General features: G+C 42.9%; 1 protein-coding gene across 1 annotated transcript in view; it reads left to right on the top strand.

Moving 5' to 3' along the window:
- LOC116356528 (collagen alpha-1(XI) chain-like) overlaps positions 1-25,252 on the top strand; it is a 61,445-nt gene that overhangs the window by 29,678 nt on the left and 6,515 nt on the right. Inside the window, exons 7-14 of the mRNA XM_031802244.1 lie at positions 11,890-12,597; positions 15,272-15,316; positions 15,654-15,773; positions 17,876-17,914; positions 18,159-18,212; positions 18,472-18,525; positions 21,744-21,851; positions 22,058-22,111. Coding sequence (XP_031658104.1) covers positions 11,890-12,597; positions 15,272-15,316; positions 15,654-15,773; positions 17,876-17,914; positions 18,159-18,212; positions 18,472-18,525; positions 21,744-21,851; positions 22,058-22,111 — 1,182 coding nt within the window. The remainder of the gene's footprint in view (positions 1-11,889; positions 12,598-15,271; positions 15,317-15,653; positions 15,774-17,875; positions 17,915-18,158; positions 18,213-18,471; positions 18,526-21,743; positions 21,852-22,057; positions 22,112-25,252) is intronic.

Genomic DNA, 25,252 nt, shown 5'->3' with positions numbered 1-25,252 from the left:
CACACACACACACACACACACACACACACACACACACACACACAGGAGAAGTTGGGCAGGATCAGAAATCTGTAAAGCAAGTAGCTGCTGTAATGTCTGCTATAATAGTGATATTCTGAACGTAGGAAGGTCGTTCCACCAATTCAGTGCCTTTTGAAATGTGTTAACTTGGTAAAAAAATTAAAAATAGATTGATTTCACCTAATTTCAACATTATGTCAAAAAGAGCACATACATGTTCAACTTAATACATTTCAAGAGGTTAAGTGAAAAAATGACTATATTAAGTGCCAAGGGTGCCTATTAAGTGCCAGGGTTAATGATTTCATCTTAAATCTGCCATACATTTCCCTTGTATGCATCAGGGAGGGGCAATTGAATACAAGCTTCACAAAAAAAGTGTCATTATTAAAACATTTCCAGCCTATCTATCTATGGGTAACATGGTTGATGTGTTATGCTCGACCCACTCTGGGTTCCACCACAACAACAAAAAACTGAAAATGGCCAAAAATAGTAGAATAGTAGATTTGACTATTAGATGTGCTTTGTTTCTTTTGAAAGAATCATAAAAAAATGAATGGTTTCACCATATTAAAATGAGAGTTCAATTCACATAACAGGGTTGACCTTAAAATGCCAGCCAGCTGTTTTTCCTTAAAACAAATCACTAATCACATGAAATAAATAATCATCTTCAGAGATTACTTTGTCAAAGCTACATAATAACTAGGGCTTTACAATGATGGTGAAAACCTAACATTTGTGGTTAAGTGGGTTAAAATCTCTCAAAGTCAGAGGGTGCACGGAGGGACATGTCCAAATGCTGAATTTTGGCACTTTAGCAAATTAATATAAAAAATCTGATTTATTGAATTATCCATGTGGCCTTTTTTTAAATGCAATACTGGTGCACAATTTCTACTTAAAAATGAGTAAAAGGCACTCATTTCGTGGAGCAACCCAGGATTAGAGCTGTACTTTGCCCTGTGTAAGATTTGTGCCAGTGTGTGTGTTGTGTATCCGTTAGGTGTGTGGGGCTATGGGTGTGTCTGCTTTGAGTTGGACCAGCCTCTCCTCACAGTGAGTGTGTGACTGGGGGTATTGTGAATCTACTGGGAGCAGAGAGCCCCATGTCTGATGCAGTCATGCACTACCATCTTGGATGGTACTTGGTTCTTGGGTGCTTGCTACTGGATTTACTTGGAGCTTGTCTGGAGGGACAAAGGATACCAAAGTCAAAGAGGAAAGAGGTAGGGCCTCACCCGGACTTTGAACTACTCCCCTCTGAGGGCAGGTATAGGGCACCCTGGCAGGAAAAACAGAACTAGACAATCATTTGTGCCAGGTGTGATACCCCTCCTTAACAGCTTGGGCTAATGTTCCTATCGACCCTGTAAAGCCAGCAGGCTAGTCTCTTTTATTGGTATGTAACTGTTATGAATGTTCTTGTCTACAGTATTTAAACGTGTACATGATACTGCAACAACATTTCCCCATGGGGACAATAAAGTCATTCAAGTAAAAACACCCATATGTTTCTATTGGGTTGGTGTAGTGTGTTAATGTTCCATTGATGTAGAATTATTAATGTGGTCCTTAAGCGCACTTTAGTAGGTCCTCAATATGGCATCATGACAGGGCCAGAGATGTGTATGTCCTAGATAGGATATGTTCAGTCACTTTGGTATGTGAGAAAAATATCCACATAATGAATACATTAGCATAACTGTTACAAAGGGCTTGATAATGCTTTAATTGAGTTCAATCTCATGTTAATAACTGTGCAACGGGTTGATTATAGAGGTCTTTAACTTTGTTTAATGTTTGTGTGTTATTAACACACTGAATGTTGCTTGTGGTTTTGAGGTTTTACATCTAAGAGGTTCACAGCGGTTTTTGTTGGTTAGACAGAAGAACAGTCATCAGTGAGCTGTTTTAACCTAAACTATCCCTTTGGTTGAGTTATTGTTCAACATTGCAACACTGAGTACTGGGGAGATTTGTTATGGATTTGCTATGGAACCCTGTCCTGTTCACCGGATGTGCTACAAGTCCCAGACCTTCTGTTTTCAGGAGCGGTAGAGATACTCTGAATGATCGGCTATGAAAAGCCAACTGACCTTTACTCCTGAGGTGCTGACCTGTTGCACCCTTGACAACCACTGTGATTATTATTATTTGACCCTGCTGGTTATCTATGAACATTTGAACATCTTGGCCATGTTCTGTTATAATCTCCACCCGGCACAGCCAGAAGAGGACTGGCCACCCCTCAGAGCCTGGTTCCTCTCTAGATTTCTTCCTAGGTTCTGGCCTTTCTAGGGAGTTTTTCCTAGCCATCGTGCTTCTACACCTGCATTGCTTGCTGTTTGGGGTTTTAGGCTGGGTTTCTGTACAGCACTTTGTGACATCAGCTGATGTAAGAAGGGCTTTATAAATACATGTGATTTGTTCAACCTTGGCAGGTTCTGTTTCATTGAACTATGCACTATCCAATGAAAATGGCAATGTTCACCTCCCTATTACTAGGCCTATGTTGAGTGAAATTTAATTGTGATACAATGTGAAAATCCCAGTCATTTTGTAAGTGCAATGTTAACAGGAGGAAAACATCAACTTGAAATGTCAAAAGTACGATTACAGCAATCCTCTGATTCTGAAGTTGTACTTGAAGCTTTTTCAGTTGGTTGGAGTTGGGAATAAGAGCTGACCCGTACTCTGAGGGATTTCTCCTACTGGGAAGAGGGAATGTTGGCCTACTGTTACTCTTCCACTCAATATTTCACTCCATATTCATCCCCTTTGATCATGTCTGTACTGTAAGTCTGTCCAGAGTCCTCTAGCCTTAAAGCTGACAGCGCTTCTTTCTTCCTTTTTGTAATGTCCATTTTCTTTCAGCTCTGTATATTCATATATAACATAGCATCTTTTTCAACAGCCATATTCTTATGGCTATTTCCACCACATTTTCCTTGCTATTATTTTCTGGTTTCCAATTTGTGTCAATTCAATGTTTTTCAATGTTTACTTCTCTTTTCACCAGGGAAGTCCTGAGCATTGTGGTGTTTTTGTGGTGTTTTTTTAAAGCCAATTTTTCTACCTCCTGCTGCAAGACCCAGCCAGTTTGAGATTGCCTACAGACATACCTGTGTCTGGGATAGATTTACGAACCTTACTGCTTGGCCTTTGTGTGGTGTGTGTGTGTGTGTGTGTGGTGGTTGGGAGGGGGGGGGGTAGCACCTATGCCTAGAGCAGTTGTGTGAGTGGTTGGCCTCCATAGATCTCTCAGGATGGCCTGTAGAGTGGAGAGCTGTCAGCTCCAGAGACATGGAGGCTACCAGAACAGACTGAGACTGGCGCTGACAGAAGGATATCACCCCAATTAGAAATAACCATTCGTCTCCATCCCAGGTGTGCCACTAAAGATCTGACATATGTGATGAATCCTAGGAATTTCCCATTTTCCCCCTGAAATCCACTGAGAGTAGAAGAAATCAATAGATGAACACAGGAGGCTGCTGAGGGGATGACAGCTCATAATAATGTCTGGAATGGAGTGAATGGAATGGCATCAACCACATGGAAAACATGTTTGATTTGTTCGATACCGATCCAATTATTCCGTTCCAGCCATTGCTATGAGCCCGTCTTCCCGAATTAAGGTGCCACCGACTGCCTGTGATGGAGAATTTCCAAGTGGGCATAGCTGGGTCAACAAAGAGCATGTAAAACTAACAGGAAGAGTAATTTGTTTGTATTGTGACATGCTGCCCAGACCCCAGACACATTCATTCTAGTGGAGAAGGTGGAAAGACATACCAACATGCTATATAACTGTCACTCACCTGCACATCTGGCCCTCTCCACCCTCCACCTATTCCTCTGTTTGTGCTGAGTTCACATTTCCTCATTGTGTCTCAGCACGCTGGTTGAAAGCGCTACTGTTGATGACACATACAGTGCCTGCTTGAGCCTGTTGCTGCAGAGGCCCCTGGGTAAAGGGAGCAAATAGGGCATCTTGTCTTGGCACTGAACATGTAAAGGAGATGTATTGAATTACCTATGAAGGTTCTTAATAGATCCATCATAAGGAGGTACTTGAGGTACTGAAAAACATCACTTCGAGATTGCCAAGACCTTGCTGGATCATAATGATCATAACTCCCCCTAGTGGAGTACTGAGTATTACTACAACAGCTCAGTACCCCTGGCTCCTGTCTGACAACAGCTCAGTACCCCTGGCTCCTGTCTGATTTGGCTGTGTGTGTGTGTGTGTGTGTGTGTGTGTGTGTGTGTGTGTGTGTGTGTGTGTGTGTGTGTGTGTGTGTGTGTGTGTGTGTGTGTGTGTGTGTGTGTGTGTGCGTGTGCGTGTGCGTGTGTGCGCGTGCACTGTAATGGTACCCCAAGTAAGCACAGCCTACCAGGCTGGGATATCGGGCAGACAATACAGTAGATAAGCTGGAGAGGCGCCAGAAGCCAGGGACAGATCCAGTGTCGGCTTATCAGAGAGGAGTCACGGCGGGCCAGGCAGAGGAACTTGAGAAAGAACCTTTGTTTCCAGCAGTGGAGCACCCCGTACCAGCCCACCTCAGCCCCTCACTGGCCCCCCTTGCTCAGTCACCCGAGTGCCCTTGAGTTTGGATCTCTAACTCTCTGTTTCATATTACATTGAGCTTTGATGAGAGAAACTATATGTACCTTGTGGTGCCTAGTTTTGCACTGATTCTGAACTTCACACTGTCCTCTGTCCTCCCCCTGTCCTCCCCCTGCCCCCCCCCCCCCCCCCCCACACACACACACACACAGCCGGGCAGGCAGGCTGCTGCTCCCCACATGCCTCCCAGACCAGCTTAACTTTACTGCTCCCTGCTGTGGCGGCCCATCAGGGTCATCAAACAGAATTTACAACCCCTCACCCCAAGCAGGCTCCTCTCTGCTCCACTTTCCCCTAGGCCCAACACCCTCTCCTGAGCTAGCGATGTGCACTGGGAGGGAGGGGAATGTAACTTCAGGTTGTTGTGGACTTGTTTTGTATGAGGAGTTTCAACATCTGAGGTCAGTTACAGGTTGTTAGATGGTGTACAGGTAGTTAGATGGTGTACAGGTAGTTAGATGGTGTACAGGTAGTTAGATGGTGTACAGGTAGTTAGATGGTGTACAGGTAGTTAGATGGTGTACAGGTAGTTAGATGGTGTACAGGTAGTTAGATGGTGTACAGGTAGTTAGATGGTGTACAGGTAGTTAGATGGTGTACAGGTAGTTAGATGGTGTATGTGTTGAAATGGGAAGGGAAGTACACAGTTCTAAAGAGGTGATGTTTTTACTGTGGTAGTTGATTGAGGAGGGTGTACACATGCAGTGGTTCCTCCTTTAAAAGTTGTGGTAGTTGATTGAGGAGGGTGTACACATGCAGTGGTTCCTCCTTTAAAAGTTGTGGTAGTTGATTGAGGAGGGTGTACACATGCAGTGGTTCCTCCTTTAAAAGTTGTGGTAGTTGATTGAGGAGGGTGTACACATGCAGTGGTTCCTCCTTTAAAAGTTGTGGTAGTTGATTGAGGAGGGTATACACATGCAGTGGTTCCTCCTTTAAAAGTTGTGGTAGTTGATTGAGGAGGGTGTACACATGCAGTGGTTCCTCCTTTAAAAGTTGTGGTAGTTGATTGAGGAGGGTGTACACATGCAGTGGTTCCTCCTTTAAAAGTTGTGGTAGTTGATTGAGGAGGGTGTACACATGCAGTGGTTCCTCCTTTAAAAGTTGTGGTAGTTGATTGAGGAGGGTGTACACATGCAGTGGTTCCTCCTTTAAAAGTTGTGGTAGTTGATTGAGGAGGGTGTACACATGCAGTGGTTTCTCCTTTAAAAGTTGTGGTAGTTGATAGAGGAGGGTGTACACATGCAGTGGTTCCTCCTTTAAAAGTTGTGGTATTTGATTGAGGAGGGTGTACACATGCAGTGGTTCCTCCTTTAAAAGTTGTGGTAGTTGATTGAGGAGGGTGTACACATGCAGTGGTTCCTCCTTTAAAAGTTGTGGTAGTTGATTGAGGAGGGTGTACACATGCAGTGGTTCCTCCTTTAAAAGTTGTGGTAGTTGATTGAGGAGGGTGTACACATGCAGTGGTTCCTCCTTTAAAAGTTGTGGTAGTTGATTGAGGAGGGTGTACACATGCAGTGGTTCCTCCTTTAAAAGTTGTGGTAGTTGATTGAGGAGGGTGTACACATGCAGTGGTTCCTCCTTTAAAAGTTGTGGTAGTTGATTGAGGAGGGTGTACACATGCAGTGGTTCCTCCTTTAAAAGTTGTGGTAGTTGATTGAGGAGGGTATACACATGCAGTGGTTCCTCCTTTAAAAGTTGTGGTAGTTGATTGAGGAGGGTGTACACATGCAGTGGTTCCTCCTTTAAAAGTTGTGGTAGTTGATTGAGGAGGGTGTACACATGCAGTGGTTCCTCCTTTAAAAGTTGTGGTAGTTGATTGAGGAGGGTGTACACATGCAGTGGTTCCTCCTTTAAAAGTTGTGGTAGTTGATTGAGGAGGGTGTACACATGCAGTGGTTCCTCCTTTAAAAGTTGTGGTAGTTGATTGAGGAGGGTGTACACATGCAGTGGTTCCTCCTTTAAAAGTTGTGGTAGTTGATAGAGGAGGGTGTACACATGCAGTGGTTCCTCCTTTAAAAGTTGTGGTATTTGATTGAGGAGGGTGTACACATGCAGTGGTTCCTCCTTTAAAAGTTGTGGTAGTTGATTGAGGAGGGTGTACACATGCAGTGGTTCCTCCTTTAAAAGTTGTGGTAGTTGATTGAGGAGGGTGTACACATGCAGTGGTTCCTCCTTTAAAAGTTGTGGTAGTTGATTGAGGAGGGTGTACACATGCAGTGGTTCCTCCTTTAAAAGTTGTGGTAGTTGATTGAGGAGGGTGTACACATGCAGTGGTTCCTCCTTTAAAAGTTGCGAGCTTACACCACGGGACTTAGAGGTAGCCAGCATCACGGCTTCATTGCTCCAGACCACCACAAGGGAGAGTTAGAGCACTCATTATGCATTTGGGTCCCAAGGTTTTTATATGACCAATCATATTGAGAGGTTCCAATGGCAAATTTGACGTGAGCCACCCGTCTCTCGTGACTGTCTTCAGCGAAGACGGCTGACAAAACAAATAGACACATTTTTTTTCCAATTTCGCAAATTTTTTGCTCTCTGACCAAATTTGTGGTGTCCAGTAGGATATAATACACCCTTAATGATACAGTGAAGTCTGGTTATGTTCTAGGATCTCCGAGGAATAAATACGAATGTGATTTGACTGGTTGAAACAACGTTTAGGGTGAGATTTTCACAGATTCCTTTCTTTGCAAATTGAACGAGTGGAAATACAAAATCGATCGTGCATGCTATATGGACCTTAAATTCAGAGGTGAATTTATCAAACATATCGCGTTGAAAAAAGTGTTTTGTTGATAGGAGCTCTCCTCAAACAATAGCATGGCACGTTTTCACAGTAATAGCTACTGTAAATTGGACAGTGCAGTGATATTAATACGCATTTAAGCTTTCAGCCGATGTAAGACACTTATATGTACCGACATTTGTTGTTTCTCTAAAATCTGTGATCGTGACACAAGGCGCTGCATGATTTACAACTGTCCTGTTGACGGGACGCCAATCCCTAAGAAGTTTTAATGTAGAGACAAATGATTGTGCATATTTTTTTGTCAAAAAGTTAATTTACGAAAATCGCTATTTAGCAAGTTTTTTTACAGTCATATCCAATACCAGGTGTATCAAACTCCATTCTGTGAATGATGCTGTGTCTGCATGTATGTATTACAATTATACACTTCAACAGTGTTTACCACTCCTACTCCTGGGACATCAATGTGATTACACATTGTAACTATGCAATAGACTAGGAACATGATTTAAGTAATGGCTGATTTGTAATTCATATATACAGAATAAAAAGACAGTACATTCACGCCCACAAGCATGCTGAATGACGTGTGGAAGAGAGCGAGGAACCAGATGGGAGTAACTATCCAGGCTGTTTGCTCTGAGACCGGCATAATAATGTAATGAAACAAGCAGGGAGCAGGTTTCGAACCCTCTAACACTCTAATGCGAAGTGCTGCACGCTATCGACTAAAAGCGCACATTTCTAAATCCCAAACTATAAAAGTAATTGGAAAGGTAGATAGATATAAATGATGTGTGACATTGTGGTTACAATAAAGAATGTAGCCCATCATGCAAATGTTTCCTATTAGCAGAACAACAGTTTTTAGAGCCCGGCTACTGTTGTGAAAATCCCTCAACTTGCAATGTATTCAATGCTTAAGTACTCTAAAGTGTACATTTCTAACTCAAAACAGCATTTCTTCATCAACATCTTTATGCTTTCGTTAATCTTCTTGATCTCTCTTTTTTTGTGGCAATTTTGAGCAAATTGCTCAAGGGCCACAGTTGATTAGTCTGTGAAGATGACGTTATTGAATGTCTCGCCAGCTTTGATCCATGCCTGGGCCTGCAGGACGCAAAGTTTTTTGTTTGTCAGACGAATCATTGACTCACTCACGCGTTGAAAAGGAGAAGGGCGAGGAACGAGATGGAGTCACAATCCATGCAAGGCACACCTGTGAGCTCTGGAACTCCATCTCCGACAGGCAGAGTCAACATACGTGGCGGGTCGTCAGGTCTTCGGTTCACCCTGACATTTCCATTCCTCTTCTGACAACAGATCAACTGCTCACCAGGCACAGCAAGGGCTGCCCGGACCGTTATGCTGTTCTGCTATTCCACGGATGTGTAACCGAAGAGAGATATCACTAGTCGGCACAGAATACGTAGCCTTCCCGCTGTGGACATCTATTTCAGCTCCGTTTCGCGCTGCTCTGAGACAAGCATGGAGAAACGAAAATATTCTAATATCATTAAAATTCGCTTTTCAACGACTGCACACATTTCTTGTTAACAACCTATAGGTTTGGCAAGTTGGTTAGGACATCTACTTTGTGCATGACACAAGTAATTTCTCCAACAATTGTTTACAGACAGATTATTTCACTTGTATCACAATTCCAGTGGGTCAGAAGTATACATATGCTAAGTTGACTGTGCCTTTAAACAGCTTGGAAAATTCCAGAAAATGATGTCATGGCTTTAGAAGCTTCTGATGGGCTAATTGACATCATTTGAGTCAATTGGACGTGTACCTGCGGATGTATTTCAAGGCCTACCTTCAAACTCAGTGCCTCTTCTAAACAAAAAAAATCTAAAGCCAAGACCTCAGAAAAAAATTGTAGACCTCCACAAGTCTGGGTCATCCTTGGGAGCAATTTCCAAACGCCTGAAGGTACCACGTTCATCTGTACAAACAATAGTACGCAAGTATAAACAACATGGGACCACGCAGCTGTCATAACACTCAGGAAGGAGACGCGTTCTGTCTCCTAGAGATGAACGTACTTTGGTGTGAAAAGGGCAAATCAATCCCAGAACAACAGCAAAGGACCTTGTGAAGATGCTGGAGGAAAAAGGTACAAAAGTATCTATAATCCACAGTAAAATGAGTCCTATATCGACATAACCTGAAAGGCCGCTCAGCAAGGAAGAAGCCAGTGCTCCAAAACCGCCATAAAAAAGCCAGACTACGGTTTGCAACTGCACATGGGTACAAAGATCGTACTTTTTGGAGAAATGTCCTCTGGTCTGATGAAACAAAAATAGAACTGTTTGGCCATAATGACCATCGTTATGTTTGGAGGAAAAAGGGGGAGGCGAAGAACACCATCCCAACCGTGAAACACGGGGGTAGCAGCATCATGTTGTGGGGGTGCTTTGCTGCAGGAGGGACTGGTGCACTTCAGAAAATAGATGGCATGATGATGATGGAAAATTATGTGGATATATTGAAGCAACATCTCAAGACGTCAGTCAGGAAGTTAAAGCTCGGTTGCAAATGGGTCTTCCAAATGGACAATGACCCCAAGCATTCTTCCAAAGTTGTGGAAAAATGGCTTAAGGACAACAAAGTCAAGGTATTGTAGTGGCCATCACAAAGCCCTGATCTCAATCCTATAGAAAATTTGTGGGCAGAACTGAAAAAGCGTGTGTGAGCACGCTGACTACACCACCCTGACTCAGTTACGCCAGCTCTGTCAGGGGGAATGGGCCAAAATTCAGTCAACTTATTGTGGGAAGCTTGTGGAAGGCTACACAAAATGTTTGACCCAAGTTAAATCATTTAAAGGCAATGCTACCAAATACTAATGAAGTGTATGTAAACTTCTGACCCACTGAAAGTGTGATGAAAGAAATAAAATATGAAATAAATAATTCTCTCTACTGTTAATCTGACATTTCACATTCTTAAAATAAAGTGGTGATCCTATCTGACCTTATACAGGTACTTTTTACTAGGACTAAATGTCAGGAATTGTGAAAAACTGAGTTTAAATGTATTTGGCTAAGGTGTATGTAAACTTCCGACTTCACCTGTATACTATTATTTTATTTAACCTTCTGTTTTACTATATACCTTTTGCTTTGTATATAGACAAACTTACCATCAAAAAATCAAATATTGGCCTTGGTCCCTAGCGAGAAATTGACCCCCACACATGGAGTTTGAGAGGATGCTTAGGACTTGGCTTGCTTGACTGAAGATCTCGTACAACGCTGTGTACTACTCCCTTCACAGAACAGCACAAACGGGCTCTAACCAGAATAGAAAGAGTGGGAGGCCCTGGTGCACAACTGAACAAGAGGACAAGTACGTTCAATTATCTAGTTTGAGAAACAGATGCCTCACAAGTCCTCAACTGGCAGCTTCATTAAATAGTACCCACAAAACACCAGTCTCAACGTCAACAGTGAACAGGCGACTCCGGGATGCTGGCCTTCTAGGCAGAGTTGCAATGAAAAAGCCATATCTCAGACTGGCCAATAAAAATTTACTTGTCCTCTTGTTCAGTTGTGCACCGGGGCCTCCCACTCCTCCTATTCTGGTTAGAGCCAGTTTGGGCTGTTCTGTGAAGGGAGTAGTACACAGCGTTGTACGAGATCTTCAGTTTCTTGGCAATTTCTCGCATGGAATAGCCTTAATTTCTCAGAAGAAGAATAGACTGACAATTCTCTGGCCAGTATGAGATGATGGTAGCGGGGTGAACAGGTGCTGTAGGTGTCTTGGAGGGCAGGTAGTTTGCCCCTGTGATGCGTTGTGCAGACCGCACCACTCTCTGGAGAGCCCTGTGGTTGTGGGCGGTGCAGTTGCCGAACCAGGCGATGATACAGCCCGACAGTATGCTCTCAATTGTGCATTGTAAAAGTTTGTGAAGGTTTTAGGTGACATGCCAAATTTCTTCAGCCTCCTGAGGTTGAAGAGGCGCTTTTCGCCTTCTCCACTATACTGTCTGTGTGGGTGGACCATTTCAGTTTGTCCGTGATATGTACTCCGAGGAACTTACAACTTTACACCTTCTCCACTAGTCTCTCAAAGCACTTAATGATGACAGAAGTGAGTTGCTACGGGATGATAGTCATTTAGTTCAGTTACCTTTGCCTTCTTGGGTACAGGAACAATGTTGGCCATCTTGAAGCATGTGGGGACAGCAGACTGGGATAGGGAGATATGGAGTATGTCCGAAAAACACACCAGCCAGCTGGTCTGCACATGCTCTGAGGCTAGGGATGCATGATTGATAGATAGGTCAATGATGTGTATTGTATTTTAAAATTGTTTTTTTTCTAAGTAATTCTTTCCACAGCTTTCCACAAGTTATGCATACACAACAAGAAATAAACATCTTTGATAAATATGTCATCTAACCTATGATCTCATATACTGATATTCAGCACCACAATACATTACTTGTGTTTATGTTGTGTCTCCATAGGATGTGTTTGGGCAGAGTGGGAGTCGGCGTGGGGACGGGACATGGGGTCCCCGCCAGAAAGGCTCAGTGGGACGAGGGGATGTCTTTGTGGTGGACGAGGACACAGACCTGGCTGATCCAAACCTCCAGTGGGGACACCGCAACCCTCAGTGGAAACCCAGCAGTCAGGGCCCCAAAGGCAGCCGTGAGGGCAAGCCTGAGCCCTCCTCCAAACTCTTGGAGGAGAACATCACCACGGACAAGAAGACAAAAGACTCTGGAGGGAGGGGCGTCGGCCTGTTTCCTGCAAAACCCTTGGATGACATCATTATTGATTTGGACCCTGGGTTTTCCCCGAAGAAGCCCTCAGTGGAGTTTCCCCATGTCGATAAGACTCAGATAGAGACCCCCCTGGACCAGGAGCACCCAGACTCTAACCTGCTGAGAGAGGAGGAGGAGTGGCCTCAGACCCCTTCTCAGACTGCCTTCACCCCCACCTCAGAGCCCCCTGCCCCCCCTGTGGAGGCTGTAACTGAGGAGAGGAGACCCACCACACACATCCCCACCCAGCCAGACCCTGACCGGGCAATCACTGTGGAACGAGGACCAGAACGCCCACGCACAGTGTCCATCGTACACAGGGAAGGGGATCTGGTTCTGGGCTCTGATGGCCAGATGTATAGGCTCCAGAGAGGGCCTCCAGGCCGAATGGGGCCCCCAGGAAAGGAGGTAAGTGTCTCCAACATCTTCCTCAACCTTTTCGCTGTGCCAGTGCTCATGTGTCATGTTGTGTAACTTTTAATGTTCATGTTTATGGAGGGTGATGCTTACTGCTTGGGACAGTTCATTAGTGGTTTTGATGTTAGAGCAGAGATCGTTGTCTTGCTTACCACTTTTTTTTATGTAAACAAGAAAACAAACCTAACATAATAATAATAGTAATAATGATTATAATATTAATAACTTTATTTGTATAGCGCTTTTCAATACAAGTAACAAAGTCCTTCACATCATAAAATAATGAATGGAGCATTATGAAATCAGAAAATATATTCTGTGTTTGGCCTTTAGGTTCAGCATCAATCTGAATATAATCAACAGCCTTGATCTTGTTAAAACATGATTTAACCCTGATGTCTTTCATGTTCCTCTCCTTACATTAGCTACTCCACAGCTCCAAATGGCACCATAAGTGTCAATGCCTTCACTGCATTAGTCGCAGCAAGCATATCAACAAGCCTCTTTGATTGGTGGAGGGGGCGTGAAGCCCTTAGGGCCGCCAGAACCAGACCCAGATGGAGCAACATCTGGCCCATTTTGGTACTAGTCCTGGAGCCTCAGCCTGGCTCTCTTGCTGCTATAAAAGCCTGGGATCACTTGGCACCATTACTGTGATTTATCCCGGCTATATCGAACATGATAGATGTCCTGCTGGCCAGGCGTAAATGGCTCTGTAGTGGAGAAGGCTGCAATAATTAAGCCCCCTCTCATGTAAAGCAAGGCTATGGTCTAGATGTCCTGGCGATTGTGTTGTATGTCAGGCCTGCGGAGGGTGTGTGTGTGTGTGCTTGCGTGTGTGTGTGTGACTGTTAGGTGAGGCTGGTCTGGCTATAGCTCCCTCAAATGACATGGACGGCATTTGAGGAATTTTAATGTCCTCGTTGCATGGAAATCTTCTGTGATATTTGACGTGACATATACACTGAGTGGACTAAACATTAGGAACACCTCTTTCCATGACATAGACTGACCAGATGAATCCAGGTGAAAGCTATGATCCCTTATTGATGTCACTTATTAAATCTGCTTCAATCAGTGTAGACGAAGGGTTAAATAATGATTTTTAAGCCTTGAGACAATTGAAACATGGATTGTGTATGTGTGCCATTCAGAGGGTGAATGGGCAAGACAAAATATTTGTCTTTTTTTTAACGGGGTATGGTAGTAGGTGCCAGGCGCACCAGTTTGAGTGTGTCAAGAACTGCAATGCTGCTGGGTTTTCATGCTTAACAGTTTCCCGTGTGTATCAGGAATGGTCCACCACCCAGAGGACATCCAGCCAACTTGACACAACTGTGGGAAGCAATGGAGTCAACATGGGCCAGCATCCCTGTGGAACGCTTTTGACACCTTGAGTCTATCTATGTCCCGACGAATTGAGGCTGTTCTGAGGGCTAAAGGGGGTGCAACTCAACATTAGGAAGGTGTTCTTAATTAATCAATCAGTCAAATGTATTTATACAGCCCTTTTTACATCAGCAGATGTCACAAAGTGCTCATATAGAAACCCAGACTAAATCCCCAAACAGCAAGCAATGCAGATGTAGAAGCACGGTGGCTAGGAAAAAACTCCCTAAAAAGGGAGGAACCTAGGAAGAAACCTATAGAGGAACCATGATCTGAGGGGTGGCCAGTCCTCTTCTGGCTGTGCCAGGTGGAGATTATAAGAGTACATGACCATTAAGGCCAGATCGTTCTTCAAGATGTTCAAACGTTCGTAGATGACCAGCAGGGTCAAATAATAATCACAGTGGTTGTAGAGGGTGCAACAGATCAGCACCTCAGGAGTAAATGTCAGTTGGGTCTTCATAGCCAAGCATTCAGAGATCGAGACAGCAGGTGCGGGAGAGGGAGGGAGAGTGAGAGGGATGTTTTGTACACTCAGTGTATGATAGCTGACTAAAAAGACCAGAACCTGCTGCCCTATATACATAGACATTGAATCACTGGTCACTTTATTAATGGAACACTGGTCACTTTAATAATGGAACACTAGACAATAATAATGTTTACATACTGCTTTACTCATTTCATATGTATATACTGTATTCTATTCTACTGTATTTTAGTCAATGCCACTCCGACATTGCCCATCCTAATATTTATGTTTCTTAATTCCATTCTTTTACTGTTAGATTTGTGTGTATTGTTGTGAATTGTTAGATACTACTGCACAGTTGGAGCTAAACGGTGGGGAGGAAGTCTTTTGACCTTCATAGGCAGCGGGCCGTGGTGGAAACCCTGGTGAAGGAAAGCTTTACAGGGGTCAGCTGCTCTCCTCTGGCTGCCTGTCTCAGTCTGTTAATAGTGGACAGGGTAGATGTTGTAAAACATTTGGTAGTTTATAACAGTACGATATTAAGCTGTAGATGCATATGATGGGCTCTTTGTCAACACTCATTTGGATTTTAAGTTTAGTCTGTTAATCAATGTGTTGTTGTTTTTGGTTGTGCTTGAGCTTACAAGAGCATTGGTTACTTCACATTTGATTGTATGATACAGGAGCTACATCTCTGTATATGAGAAGTTAAGAAGTCCTCTGCACTCCACTACATCTCTGAGTTAACTTGAATTAATGTCTCACATGTTCTGTTCTCTTTCTTTTCTCATGTACTTTCTCCAGGGCTTTCCCGGTCACGCTGGCTTACGTGGGTTTAAAGGTGACAGGGTAAGAGGAGCTGACATTTTGGAATGGCTTGAGGTGGCTTCAATTTATGACAATGGCCTTTGGGTTAGTCTGCTTGACCTCGCATTTGAATGCACCTTAACATTGTCTTTGTAAATTATGGAACTGCGTTAGGATCAGAGCATGAGTAGCTAATTGTTTTACGACTGGAGTTGACATAATAAGTCATGTGTTTACAGCAATAAACCCCTAGCTTTTCAGCCTCTCTTTGACTCCAAGTCCTCCTGTAAAATCTCTCACAGTCCATTACGACTGACTGTATGACTTCAGCTTACTCATTCTAGGTGTAGATAACTAGTACCTATGATGTTTCTCACAGGGCCAGCTGGGGCCTGAGGGGCGTGCAGGGCGACAGGGGGATCCAGGCCCCCCCGGCCCACCTGGTCTGCCGTCCTTCTACCTGTGGAAGAACACTATTGAGGAGTGGGCTGCTTTTCGGGTGAGTTGACAATCCCCATTCCATCCCAAATCCTACTCCAACCTCACGCTCACGCTTTACCTAGAATTAAATATTTCTAAAAACTAAAATCATTGTATTTGCGACAAACCATTCACTGAACCCTAAACCTCAACCAAATCTTGCAATGAATAATGTGTAAATTGAGCACGTTGAGGAGACTAAACTGCTTGTTGTAACCCTGGACTGTAAACTGTTATGGTCAAAACATGTAGTTGCAACAGTAGCTAAGATGGGGAAAGGTCTGTCCATAATAAAACGATGCTCTGCTTCCTTGACATCACTATTAACAAAACAAGTCCTACAGGCACTAGTTTTGTCGCACCTGGATTACTGCCCAGCCATATGGTCAAGTGCAGTTGGCCCAGAACAGAGCAGCACAGCTGGCCCTTAAATGTACATGGAGAGCTAATATCAATAACATGCATGTCAATCTCTCTTGGCTCAAAGTAGAGGAGAGATTGACTGAATTCACTACTTGTCTTCGTGAGAGGTATTGTCGTGTTGAATGCACGAGCTGTCTGTTCAAACTACTAGCACACAGCACAGATACCTATGCATACCCGACAAGACATACCACAAGAGTTCTCTTCACAGTCCCCAAGTCCAGAACAGACTATGGGAGGCACACAGTACTACATAGAGCCTTGACTAGATGGAACTATATTCCACATCAGGTAACTCATGCAAGCAGTAAAATCACATTTAAAAAACAGATACAACTACACCTTATGGAACAATGTGAACTGTGAAGAGACACACACAGACACACACACACATACGCACACACACACTAGCACACACACTCTACATACACGTGCATTGTATTGTACATATGTAGTGGTGTAACAATGTTATATGATGTACTGTTTTATTTTGGGGGTTTTGTATGATGTAAGTGCCTTAATGTGTTTGGACCCCAAGAAGAGTAGCTGCCGCCTTGGCAACAGCTAATGGTGATCCCTAATAAATACTAATACCTCACCCCATCTCACTTAAAATCAGCCTCACTCCAACCCCCAACTCAAACCTGTCACATGTCAACTCCACCCCCAAATCCCACCCCTAGCAATAACCCAACCTTGCCCCAACTCTCACCTAAAGGCGTCTGCATACTAGGTTCAGTTTGCTCCTAGCAGAACGCGGCTAGGTGAAGTGAACGTCTGTGCCTTGCATACTCCTTTATAAGACCTTTGCTTGAAAAACTTGAAAAAGGTGGCAGTAGTACTGTTTGTCCCTTTTGAGATGACGTAGCCTCAATGTAGTCAAAATTAATCTTAGATAAAACTCAAGAAATCTGTAATTAATTTTCACATTTTTGCTGAGGAGGTCTTTGTCGCAAACTTTTATATCCAACTAATATGTTTGGTGCAGTATTTCTCAAGTAAGAAAATCAATCCTAAAAATATATACACAAACTGTTTTGGATGGGAAGCATGCAGATGCCTTACCTCAACTCCACAAGGACATACAGTATTAGGCTATGACCCTATAGACTGCCCGTGCAGGGTTGCAAAATTGACCAGGTATTCCCAGGTATTGCCCAGAGGTTTTCCCAGGCTAGCTGTACATTCTTTGACCCCACACTGCTGGTGCGTGTGAGCCGGTGCTCCATCTATCCCTCATCAGTTTAATCCCCCTGCCTGCTCTGAGTCTGAGACTGACCGCAGCTGCAGGCTGTATAGTACAGCATGACTATCAGCGTGACAGATAACTGCATGGCCATTATTGAATAAAGATGCTGTGTAAGAATAAAAGGCCATTTGTTACTCTGGGCTTTGAACTGAGCCATGTGGTCAGACAGCGATCAGATACTGCTATCTATTTCAAATGAGTTGGGATGATTAAACTAGCTTTGATTTTAACCCCAGTGCTTTTTCTTGAGAGAATAAGGCATAGAAAAAAACGAAGAACACCAGGTCTGAAAACAGCTGACACTTTTATTTATGAGTGAAATGTCCCATTAATATGGCAATGCTATGAATTATGGTTGAAGGAATCAATATACATTACATTTTCTTATCGTTTTGATTCCTGACTCGTGAAACTTTAAATAATTTGTCATGTCTCCATGTTTCTTCCAGCAAACATCTTTCTACCATTTGCTCTATGCTGGCTGGCCTGTAAGTAATGGACACCCATGACTAGGACTAGACTGGGAATGCATCCCAAATGGCACCCTATTCCCTATATAGTGCATTACTTTTGCCCAGAGCCCTATGGGTCTTGGTAAAAATGGTGCACTATAACAGGAATAGGGTGCCATTTGGGAGACATTAAGGGTCTTATACAGTATATGGGTCATAAAATACAGCAGGGTGTGTTTTGGTTCTTCCTGGCACTGTTTTCTTCTCTGTGTGCTTGCAGAGGGAGCAGGGACCCCCAGGACCAGCTGGGGAGATGGGAAAGACAGGCCCACAGGTGAGCGAAACCCCTTCCCTGCATATTTGGTCCTACTATATGTTTGGTAGAGAGTCTCATCATCTGGGTAGTAATACCATGAATACTGGTTTAAATGTCATGATGCAGTTGAGATGAATGCCTGATCAATGAATCAACACTCAGCAAAAGTGTTGATTAATACTGTTTGACCTATTGTGAGTTACACATTTTTCTGTCTCTGCCTGTCTGTCTTGCCTCCCCCCTCTCTCTTTCTTTCTCTCTTTCTTATCCCACCCAGGGGCCAACAGGGGATCCTGGCCAACGAGGGCCTCCAGGAATAATTGGAGAAATGGTAAGTACTGATGACAGGAGCAATGTTTGTTGTCGTACGCACATCCTTAAAAGTATAGGGGCTGTACTAATAAAGTGTACATACTGTAAAAATAACAGAAAGGCCTGCACACTATATTTCAATCCAAGATGACGTGATGAAAATCCTCTGGATGGAAACGTTGCCATTAAAGGCCATTAAAGGTGATCATTAGGATCATAGAGTGTGAGGGTCTTTCTGTTATCAAATCAAAATAACATATGGATGACATCCATTCTGGGTTTAGGCACATTACTGTTATACAATAACACCCAAGCGTGGGAGAATATGTTTAGCGGTTAGCACTTTGTAGAGGTATTAGCATCTCAGGCTCTTCCCTCATCCCTCACAACCACACAAACACATTAGCACAAGGCTTGGAGCCTGATTTCCAAGCTGTGGCTTTGTGGTAACAGAAAAACACAGAAAAAAAACAGAGATAGGCTTTGCTATGTTGTGTCTTAGCCAGTCAGAGACCTCAGCTGAACTGAGCACTGACGCTACCAGCCTAACAAGACGGCCCACATCATAGACTGCTGAGGTTTTGGGTACAGTTGTAAACACTTCCTCTCCCTCCCCAATACGAAAGCTACGATGTCTGGGCTGTGTGGCACACACGTGGCGTGGAGAATGGCTGTATTATGTGTGTGTGTGTGTGTATACACAGATACAGTATGTATATGTGCTAGTGATGCACCGATATGACATTTTTGGCCAATACCGATATCCAATATTTTCCTTGCCAAAAAACCCCGATACTGATAACCAATATTTAACCATTTAGCCGCCTTTTAAATAGTTAACATGGACACAGTGGTCTAAGGAACTCAGTGCAAGAGGCGTCACTACAGTCTCTGGTTCGAATCCAGGCTGTATCACATCGGGCCGTGATTGAGAGTCCCATAGAGAGGCGCACAATTGGCCCAGTGTCGTTTGGGCCGTCATTGTAAATAAGGATTTGTTCTTAACTGACTTGCCTAGTTAAATATAGGTTACACACACACACCACACTGACCAGAAGGTTATTTTGTTGGCATTTACGTATGTCCCCATTACCAGTAAAACACCGTCCGATTCCGATATGTTCACCGATATATAATACATCCCTAATATGTGCACCTGAGAACTAATTTATCAGTCTGGCGAGCTTCTGCATGTACAATATCAATTACTGTCCACACACACATACGCACGCACACACACACACACACATAAAATATCAATCACTTTTCAGGCCCAGAAATATAACAGTCCACACTGTCCAAACTGCCAAGAGCTAACAGGTGTTTAAGCTATCTGATTTGTACATGTTCTCCACCTGTCTGCAGTGCAAGTTATTGATTACAAGGGGGTCTAAAGTCTAACATAAAGATAAACAAATAATGCCACCACTTCTCATCCTCTTGATAAGCTCTCAGTGACACCCTATTGGGTAGGGTGTCTTAAATAGCATTCCTGTACAGTACTAGTCAAAGGTTTGGACACACCTACTCATTCCAGGATTTGTCTTTCTTTTTAGTATTTTCTACATAGTATAACAATAGTGAAGACATCACAACTATGAAATAACACATTGAATCATGTAGTAACCAAAAAAGTGTTAAGTCAAATCAAAATATATTTCATATAGCCACCCTTTGCCTCGATGACAGCTTTGCTCACTCTTGGCACACTCTTGGCATTCTCTCAACCAGCTTCATGAGGTTTCATGCATTTCAGTTAACAGGTGTGCCTTCTTAATTTGTGGAATTTCTTTCCTTCTTAATGCGTTTGAGACAATCAGTTGTGTTGTGACAAGGTAGGGGTGGTATACAGAAGATAGCCCTATTTGGTAAAAGACCATGTCCATATTATGGTAAGAACAGCTCAAATAAGCAAAGAGAAACGACAGTCCATCATTACTATAAGACATGAAGGTCAGTCAATCCAGAAATGTCTAGAACTTTTAAAGTTTCTTCAAGTGCCATCACAAAAATCATCAAGCGCTATGATGAAACTGGCTCTCAGGAAACGAAAACCCGGACTTACCTCTGCTGCAGAGGATAAGTTCATTAGAGTTAACTGCACCTCAGATTCCAGCCCAAATAAATGCTTCACAGAGTTCAAGTAACAGACACATCTCAACATCAACTGTTCAGAGGAGACTGTGTGAATCAGGCCTTCATGGTCAGATTGCTGCAAAAAAACTACTAAAGGACACCAATAATAAGAAGAGACTTGCTTGGGCCAAGAAACATGAGCAATGGACATTAGACCGGTGGAAATCTGTACTTTGGTCTGATGAGTCCAAATGTGAGATTTTTGGTTCCAACCCCCGTCTATTTGTGAGACGCAAAGTAGGTGAACGGATGATCACCGCATGTGTGGTTCCCACCGTGAAGCATGGAGAATGAGGTGTGATGGTGAGGGGATGCTTTGCTGGTAACGCTGTCTGTGATTTAATTAGAATTCAAGGCACACTTAACCAGCATGGCTACCACAGCGATATGCCATCCTATCTGGTTTGCACTTAGTGGGACTATAATTTGTTTTTCGACAGGACAATGACCCAAAACATACCTGCAGCCTGTGTAAGGGCTATTTGACCAAGAAGGAGAGTGATGGAGTGCTGGCCTCCACAATCACCTGGCCGCAACTCAATTGAGATGGTTTGGGATGAGTTGGACCGCAGAGTGGAGGAAAAGCAGCCAACAAGTGCTCAGCATATGTGGGAACTCCTTCATGACTGTTGGATAAGAGAATGCCAAGAGTGTGCAAAGCTGTCATCAAGGCAAAGGGTGGCTATTTGAAGAATCTAAAATCTATTTTGTTTTGTTTAACTTTTTTGCTTACTACCTGATTCCATATTTTTATAGTTTTGATGTCTTCGCTATTATTCCACAATGTAGAAAATAGTACAAATAAAGAAAAATCCTTGAATGAGTCGGTGTGCCCAAACTTTTGACTGGTACTGTATATTGCACCACTTTTGAGCCCTATATATAGGAATAGGGTGCCATTTGGGATGTAGCCCAGGTGTGTTATGATGTGTCCTCACTGTGTCACAGGTTTACACAGTCTCGGATCGGTAAAGTCACAGAACCATAGACTCTGAATGGGTGATAGTGTCTCTGTCATGGATCCACAGCCTTTGATTGGGTGATGGTGTGTATCACAGATCCACAGTCTCTGATTGGGTGATGGTGTCTGTTATATTGCAGGGTGAGCCGGGCCAAAAGGGTGTGGTGGGCAGAGCAGGGCTCCATGGGAAATATGGAGAGAATGGGCTGGACGGTCAGTCTGGGATGCCGGGAGACCCTGGGCGACAGGTGAGGGCACCACTTGGTGATTACATGATAACCTTCTTATTATGAACCCATCTGTTCTCAGAAACAACCATTCTAGCCATTCCCTATATTTAGTGTACTACTTTTGACCACTAAGTATTTCCTTAGAAGTGCACTATATAGGGAATACGGTGCTATTTCTGTTTTATCTCTGATTATGTCAATGATTGCTGTCTCATTTTGCTTAGGGACCCTTCGGGTATAGGGGAGAAGGCGGTTCCAAAGGAGAAAAAGGGGACGAGGTAAGGGGGTTGGATAGTGAAACAGTGCCCTTATAATTTCTGAAATATTGGTCTAATGAGTGTACCAATGAAGAGCACAAGTCGTTTGTACTTTCTATGAAGTACATACAGTGCCTTGGGAAAGTATTTCAGCCTTTTTATTAAATTGATTAAGTACAAACAATTCCTCAGAAATCTACACACAATACCCCATAATGACAAAACGAAATCAGGTTTTCAGAAATGTTTGAAAATGTATACAAAATAAAAAAACAGATACTTTATTTACATAAGTATTCAGACCCAGGTGCATCTGGTTTCCACTGATCATCCTTCATATGTTTCTTCAACTTGATTGGAATCCACCTGTGGTAAATTCAGTTGATAGGGCATTAAAAACCTTTATTTAACCAGGTAGGCTAGTTGAGAACAAGTTCTCATTTACAACTGCCACCTGGCCAAGATAAAACAAAGCAATATGACACAAACAACAACACAAAGTTACATATAGAATAAACAAACATACAGTCAATAATACAACAGAAAAAGTCTATATACAGTATGTGCAAATGAGGTAGGATAAGGGAGGTTAGGCAATAAATAGGCCATAGCGGTGTCGTGTCTTTGGCTATGCCAGATTAAGTGATATGACATGCTATTCTATAAAATAATTTCTCCGTATTTAATATCACCTGATTGAGCTAATCATGTAAATGTAATTATTTAGAGAGTCGGGGCACCACAAAATAATATTTATAGAGCTGTTATCTTCCGAATAAACTCTTAAAGACCTAGTCATATTTGACATCAATAGCAGTCAATATTAATTATCACCTTAATTCAGTCTCACCTGAAAGTTGTAAATTCTTGGTTATCTTCACAAACCCTGGCTAACAAGTTGAATCAGCAATACAAAATTGGGTTTCATTATTTATTTACTAAATACCTAACTAATCACACAGAATTGCATATACACAGAATTAATCATACCTTGATTACAAATTACGTCATAAAGGAAAACGTCCCTAGCGGGTGGAACAGATATGACAGCTGGTTACACAAAAGAAAAGGGCTGGGTTTGAGTGAAAGAGTAGTAACGTCGTTGTGTGATAGACGGGATACTCTGTCTGTTCCTTCCCAACCCTCATTTGCAGCTGCTGTTGCTAACTCAACGGCTAGGAGGTATTACTTCTGTAGTGAATAAGAATTCAAAGTTCAAACCATTCGCAACCAAAGCTCATGCTGATGTTGGCTTCGGTCTGTAGTTATTATCTGGACCTTCGTCCTCACATCCTCAGAACAGGAGGTTATATTGTCGTCAAGGCTTTATATAGGAAGGGAGAGGAGGGCGTGTTTGAAAAGCTTTATAACCTATGTCCCTTCACAGGGGCGGGCCACTGATTGAGAGGAGCCCTAACCTTATGAAAACCCAAATCTCTCATTTGGAAGCTAAAATTACATTTAATCTCCCCAATAATTTAATATTCAAACATTTATATTGAACAACAATTCCATGTGAATCCGATAACTACAATGTGCAGACATTCCACTGTAGAGTTTGTCATCTTATCATTGATGAGAATGTCTCCGATGACAACCGAACTGACATCATATTCATTAAGTACCACCGCATATGTTCAATTGGTCAGATTACCAGAATATAGTTAATTTCCCCCCACCTCCTGCTGTTCCCAGAATCTCGATGTTAAAAAAGGGGTTTTCAAATTTCACATCAGTAGGGTAGAGAGGGGAAAAAGGGGGAAAGAGGTATTTATGACTGTCATAAACCTACCCCCAGGCCAACGCCATGACAGCGGCGAAATAATTACAATATAGCAATTAAACACTGGAATGATAGATGTGCAGAAGGTGAGTGTGCAAGTACAGGGGTACAAAAGAGAAAAATACAGTGCCTTGCGAAAGTATTCGGCCCCCTTGAACTTTGTAACCTTTTGCCACATTTCAGGCTTCAAACATAAAGATATAAAACTGTATTTTTTTGTGAAGAATCAACAACAAGTGGGACACAATCATGAAGTGGAACGACATTTATTGGATATTTCAAACTTTTTTAACATATCAAAAACTGAAAAATTGGGCGTGCAAAATTATTCAGCCCCTTTACTTTCAGTGCAGCAAACTCTCTCCAGAAGTTCAGTGAGGATCTCTGAATGATCCAATGTTGACCTAAATGACTAATGATGATAAATACAATCCACCTGTGTGTAATCAAGTCTTCGTATAAATGCACCTGCACTGTGATAGTCTCAGAGGTCCGTTAAAAGCGCAGAGAGCATCATGAAGAACAAGGAACACACCAGGCAGGTCCGAGATACTGTTGTGAAGAAGTTTAAAGCCGGATTTGGATACAAAAAGATTTCCCAAGCTTTAAACATCCCAAGGAGCACTGTGCAAGCGATAATATTGAAATGGAAGGAGTATCAGACCACTGCAAATCTACCAAGACCTGGCCGTCCCTCTAAACTTTCAGCTCATACAAGGAGAAGACTGATCAGAGATGCAGCCAAGAGGCCCATGATCACTCTGGATGAACTGCAGAGATCTACAGCTGAGGTGGGAGACTCTGTCCATAGGATAACAATCAGTCTTATATTGCACAAATCTGGCCTTTATGGAAGAGTGGCAAGAAGAAAGCCATTTCTTAAAGATATCCATAAAAAGTGTCGTTTGAAGTTTGCCACAAGCCACCTGGGAGACACACCAAACATGTGGAAGAAGGTGCTCTGGTCAGATGAAACCAAAATTGAACTTTTTGGCAACAATGCAAAACGTTATGTTTGGGGTAAAAGCAACACAGCTCATCACCCTGAACACAACATCCCCACTGTCAAACATGGTGGTGGCAGCATCATGGTTTGGGCCTGCTTTTCTTCAGCAGGGACAGGGAAGATGGTTAAAATTGATGGGAAGATGGATGGAGCCAAATACAGGACCATTCTGGAAGAATGAGAGTCTGCAAAAGACCTGAGACTGGGACGGAGATTTGTCTTCCAACAAGACAATGATCCAAAACATAAAGCAAAATCTACAATGGAATGGTTCAAAAATAAACATATCCAGGTGTTAGAATGGCCAAGTCAAAGTCCAGACCTGAATCCAATCGAGAATCTGTGGAAAGAACTGAAAACTGCTGTTCACAAA

This window comes from Oncorhynchus kisutch, linkage group LG23, assembly GCF_002021735.2.
Source record: "Oncorhynchus kisutch isolate 150728-3 linkage group LG23, Okis_V2, whole genome shotgun sequence".
In the NCBI taxonomy this organism is placed as follows: Eukaryota; Metazoa; Chordata; class Actinopteri; order Salmoniformes; family Salmonidae; genus Oncorhynchus; species Oncorhynchus kisutch.
This window is presented reverse-complemented; position numbering and strand designations above follow the sequence as displayed.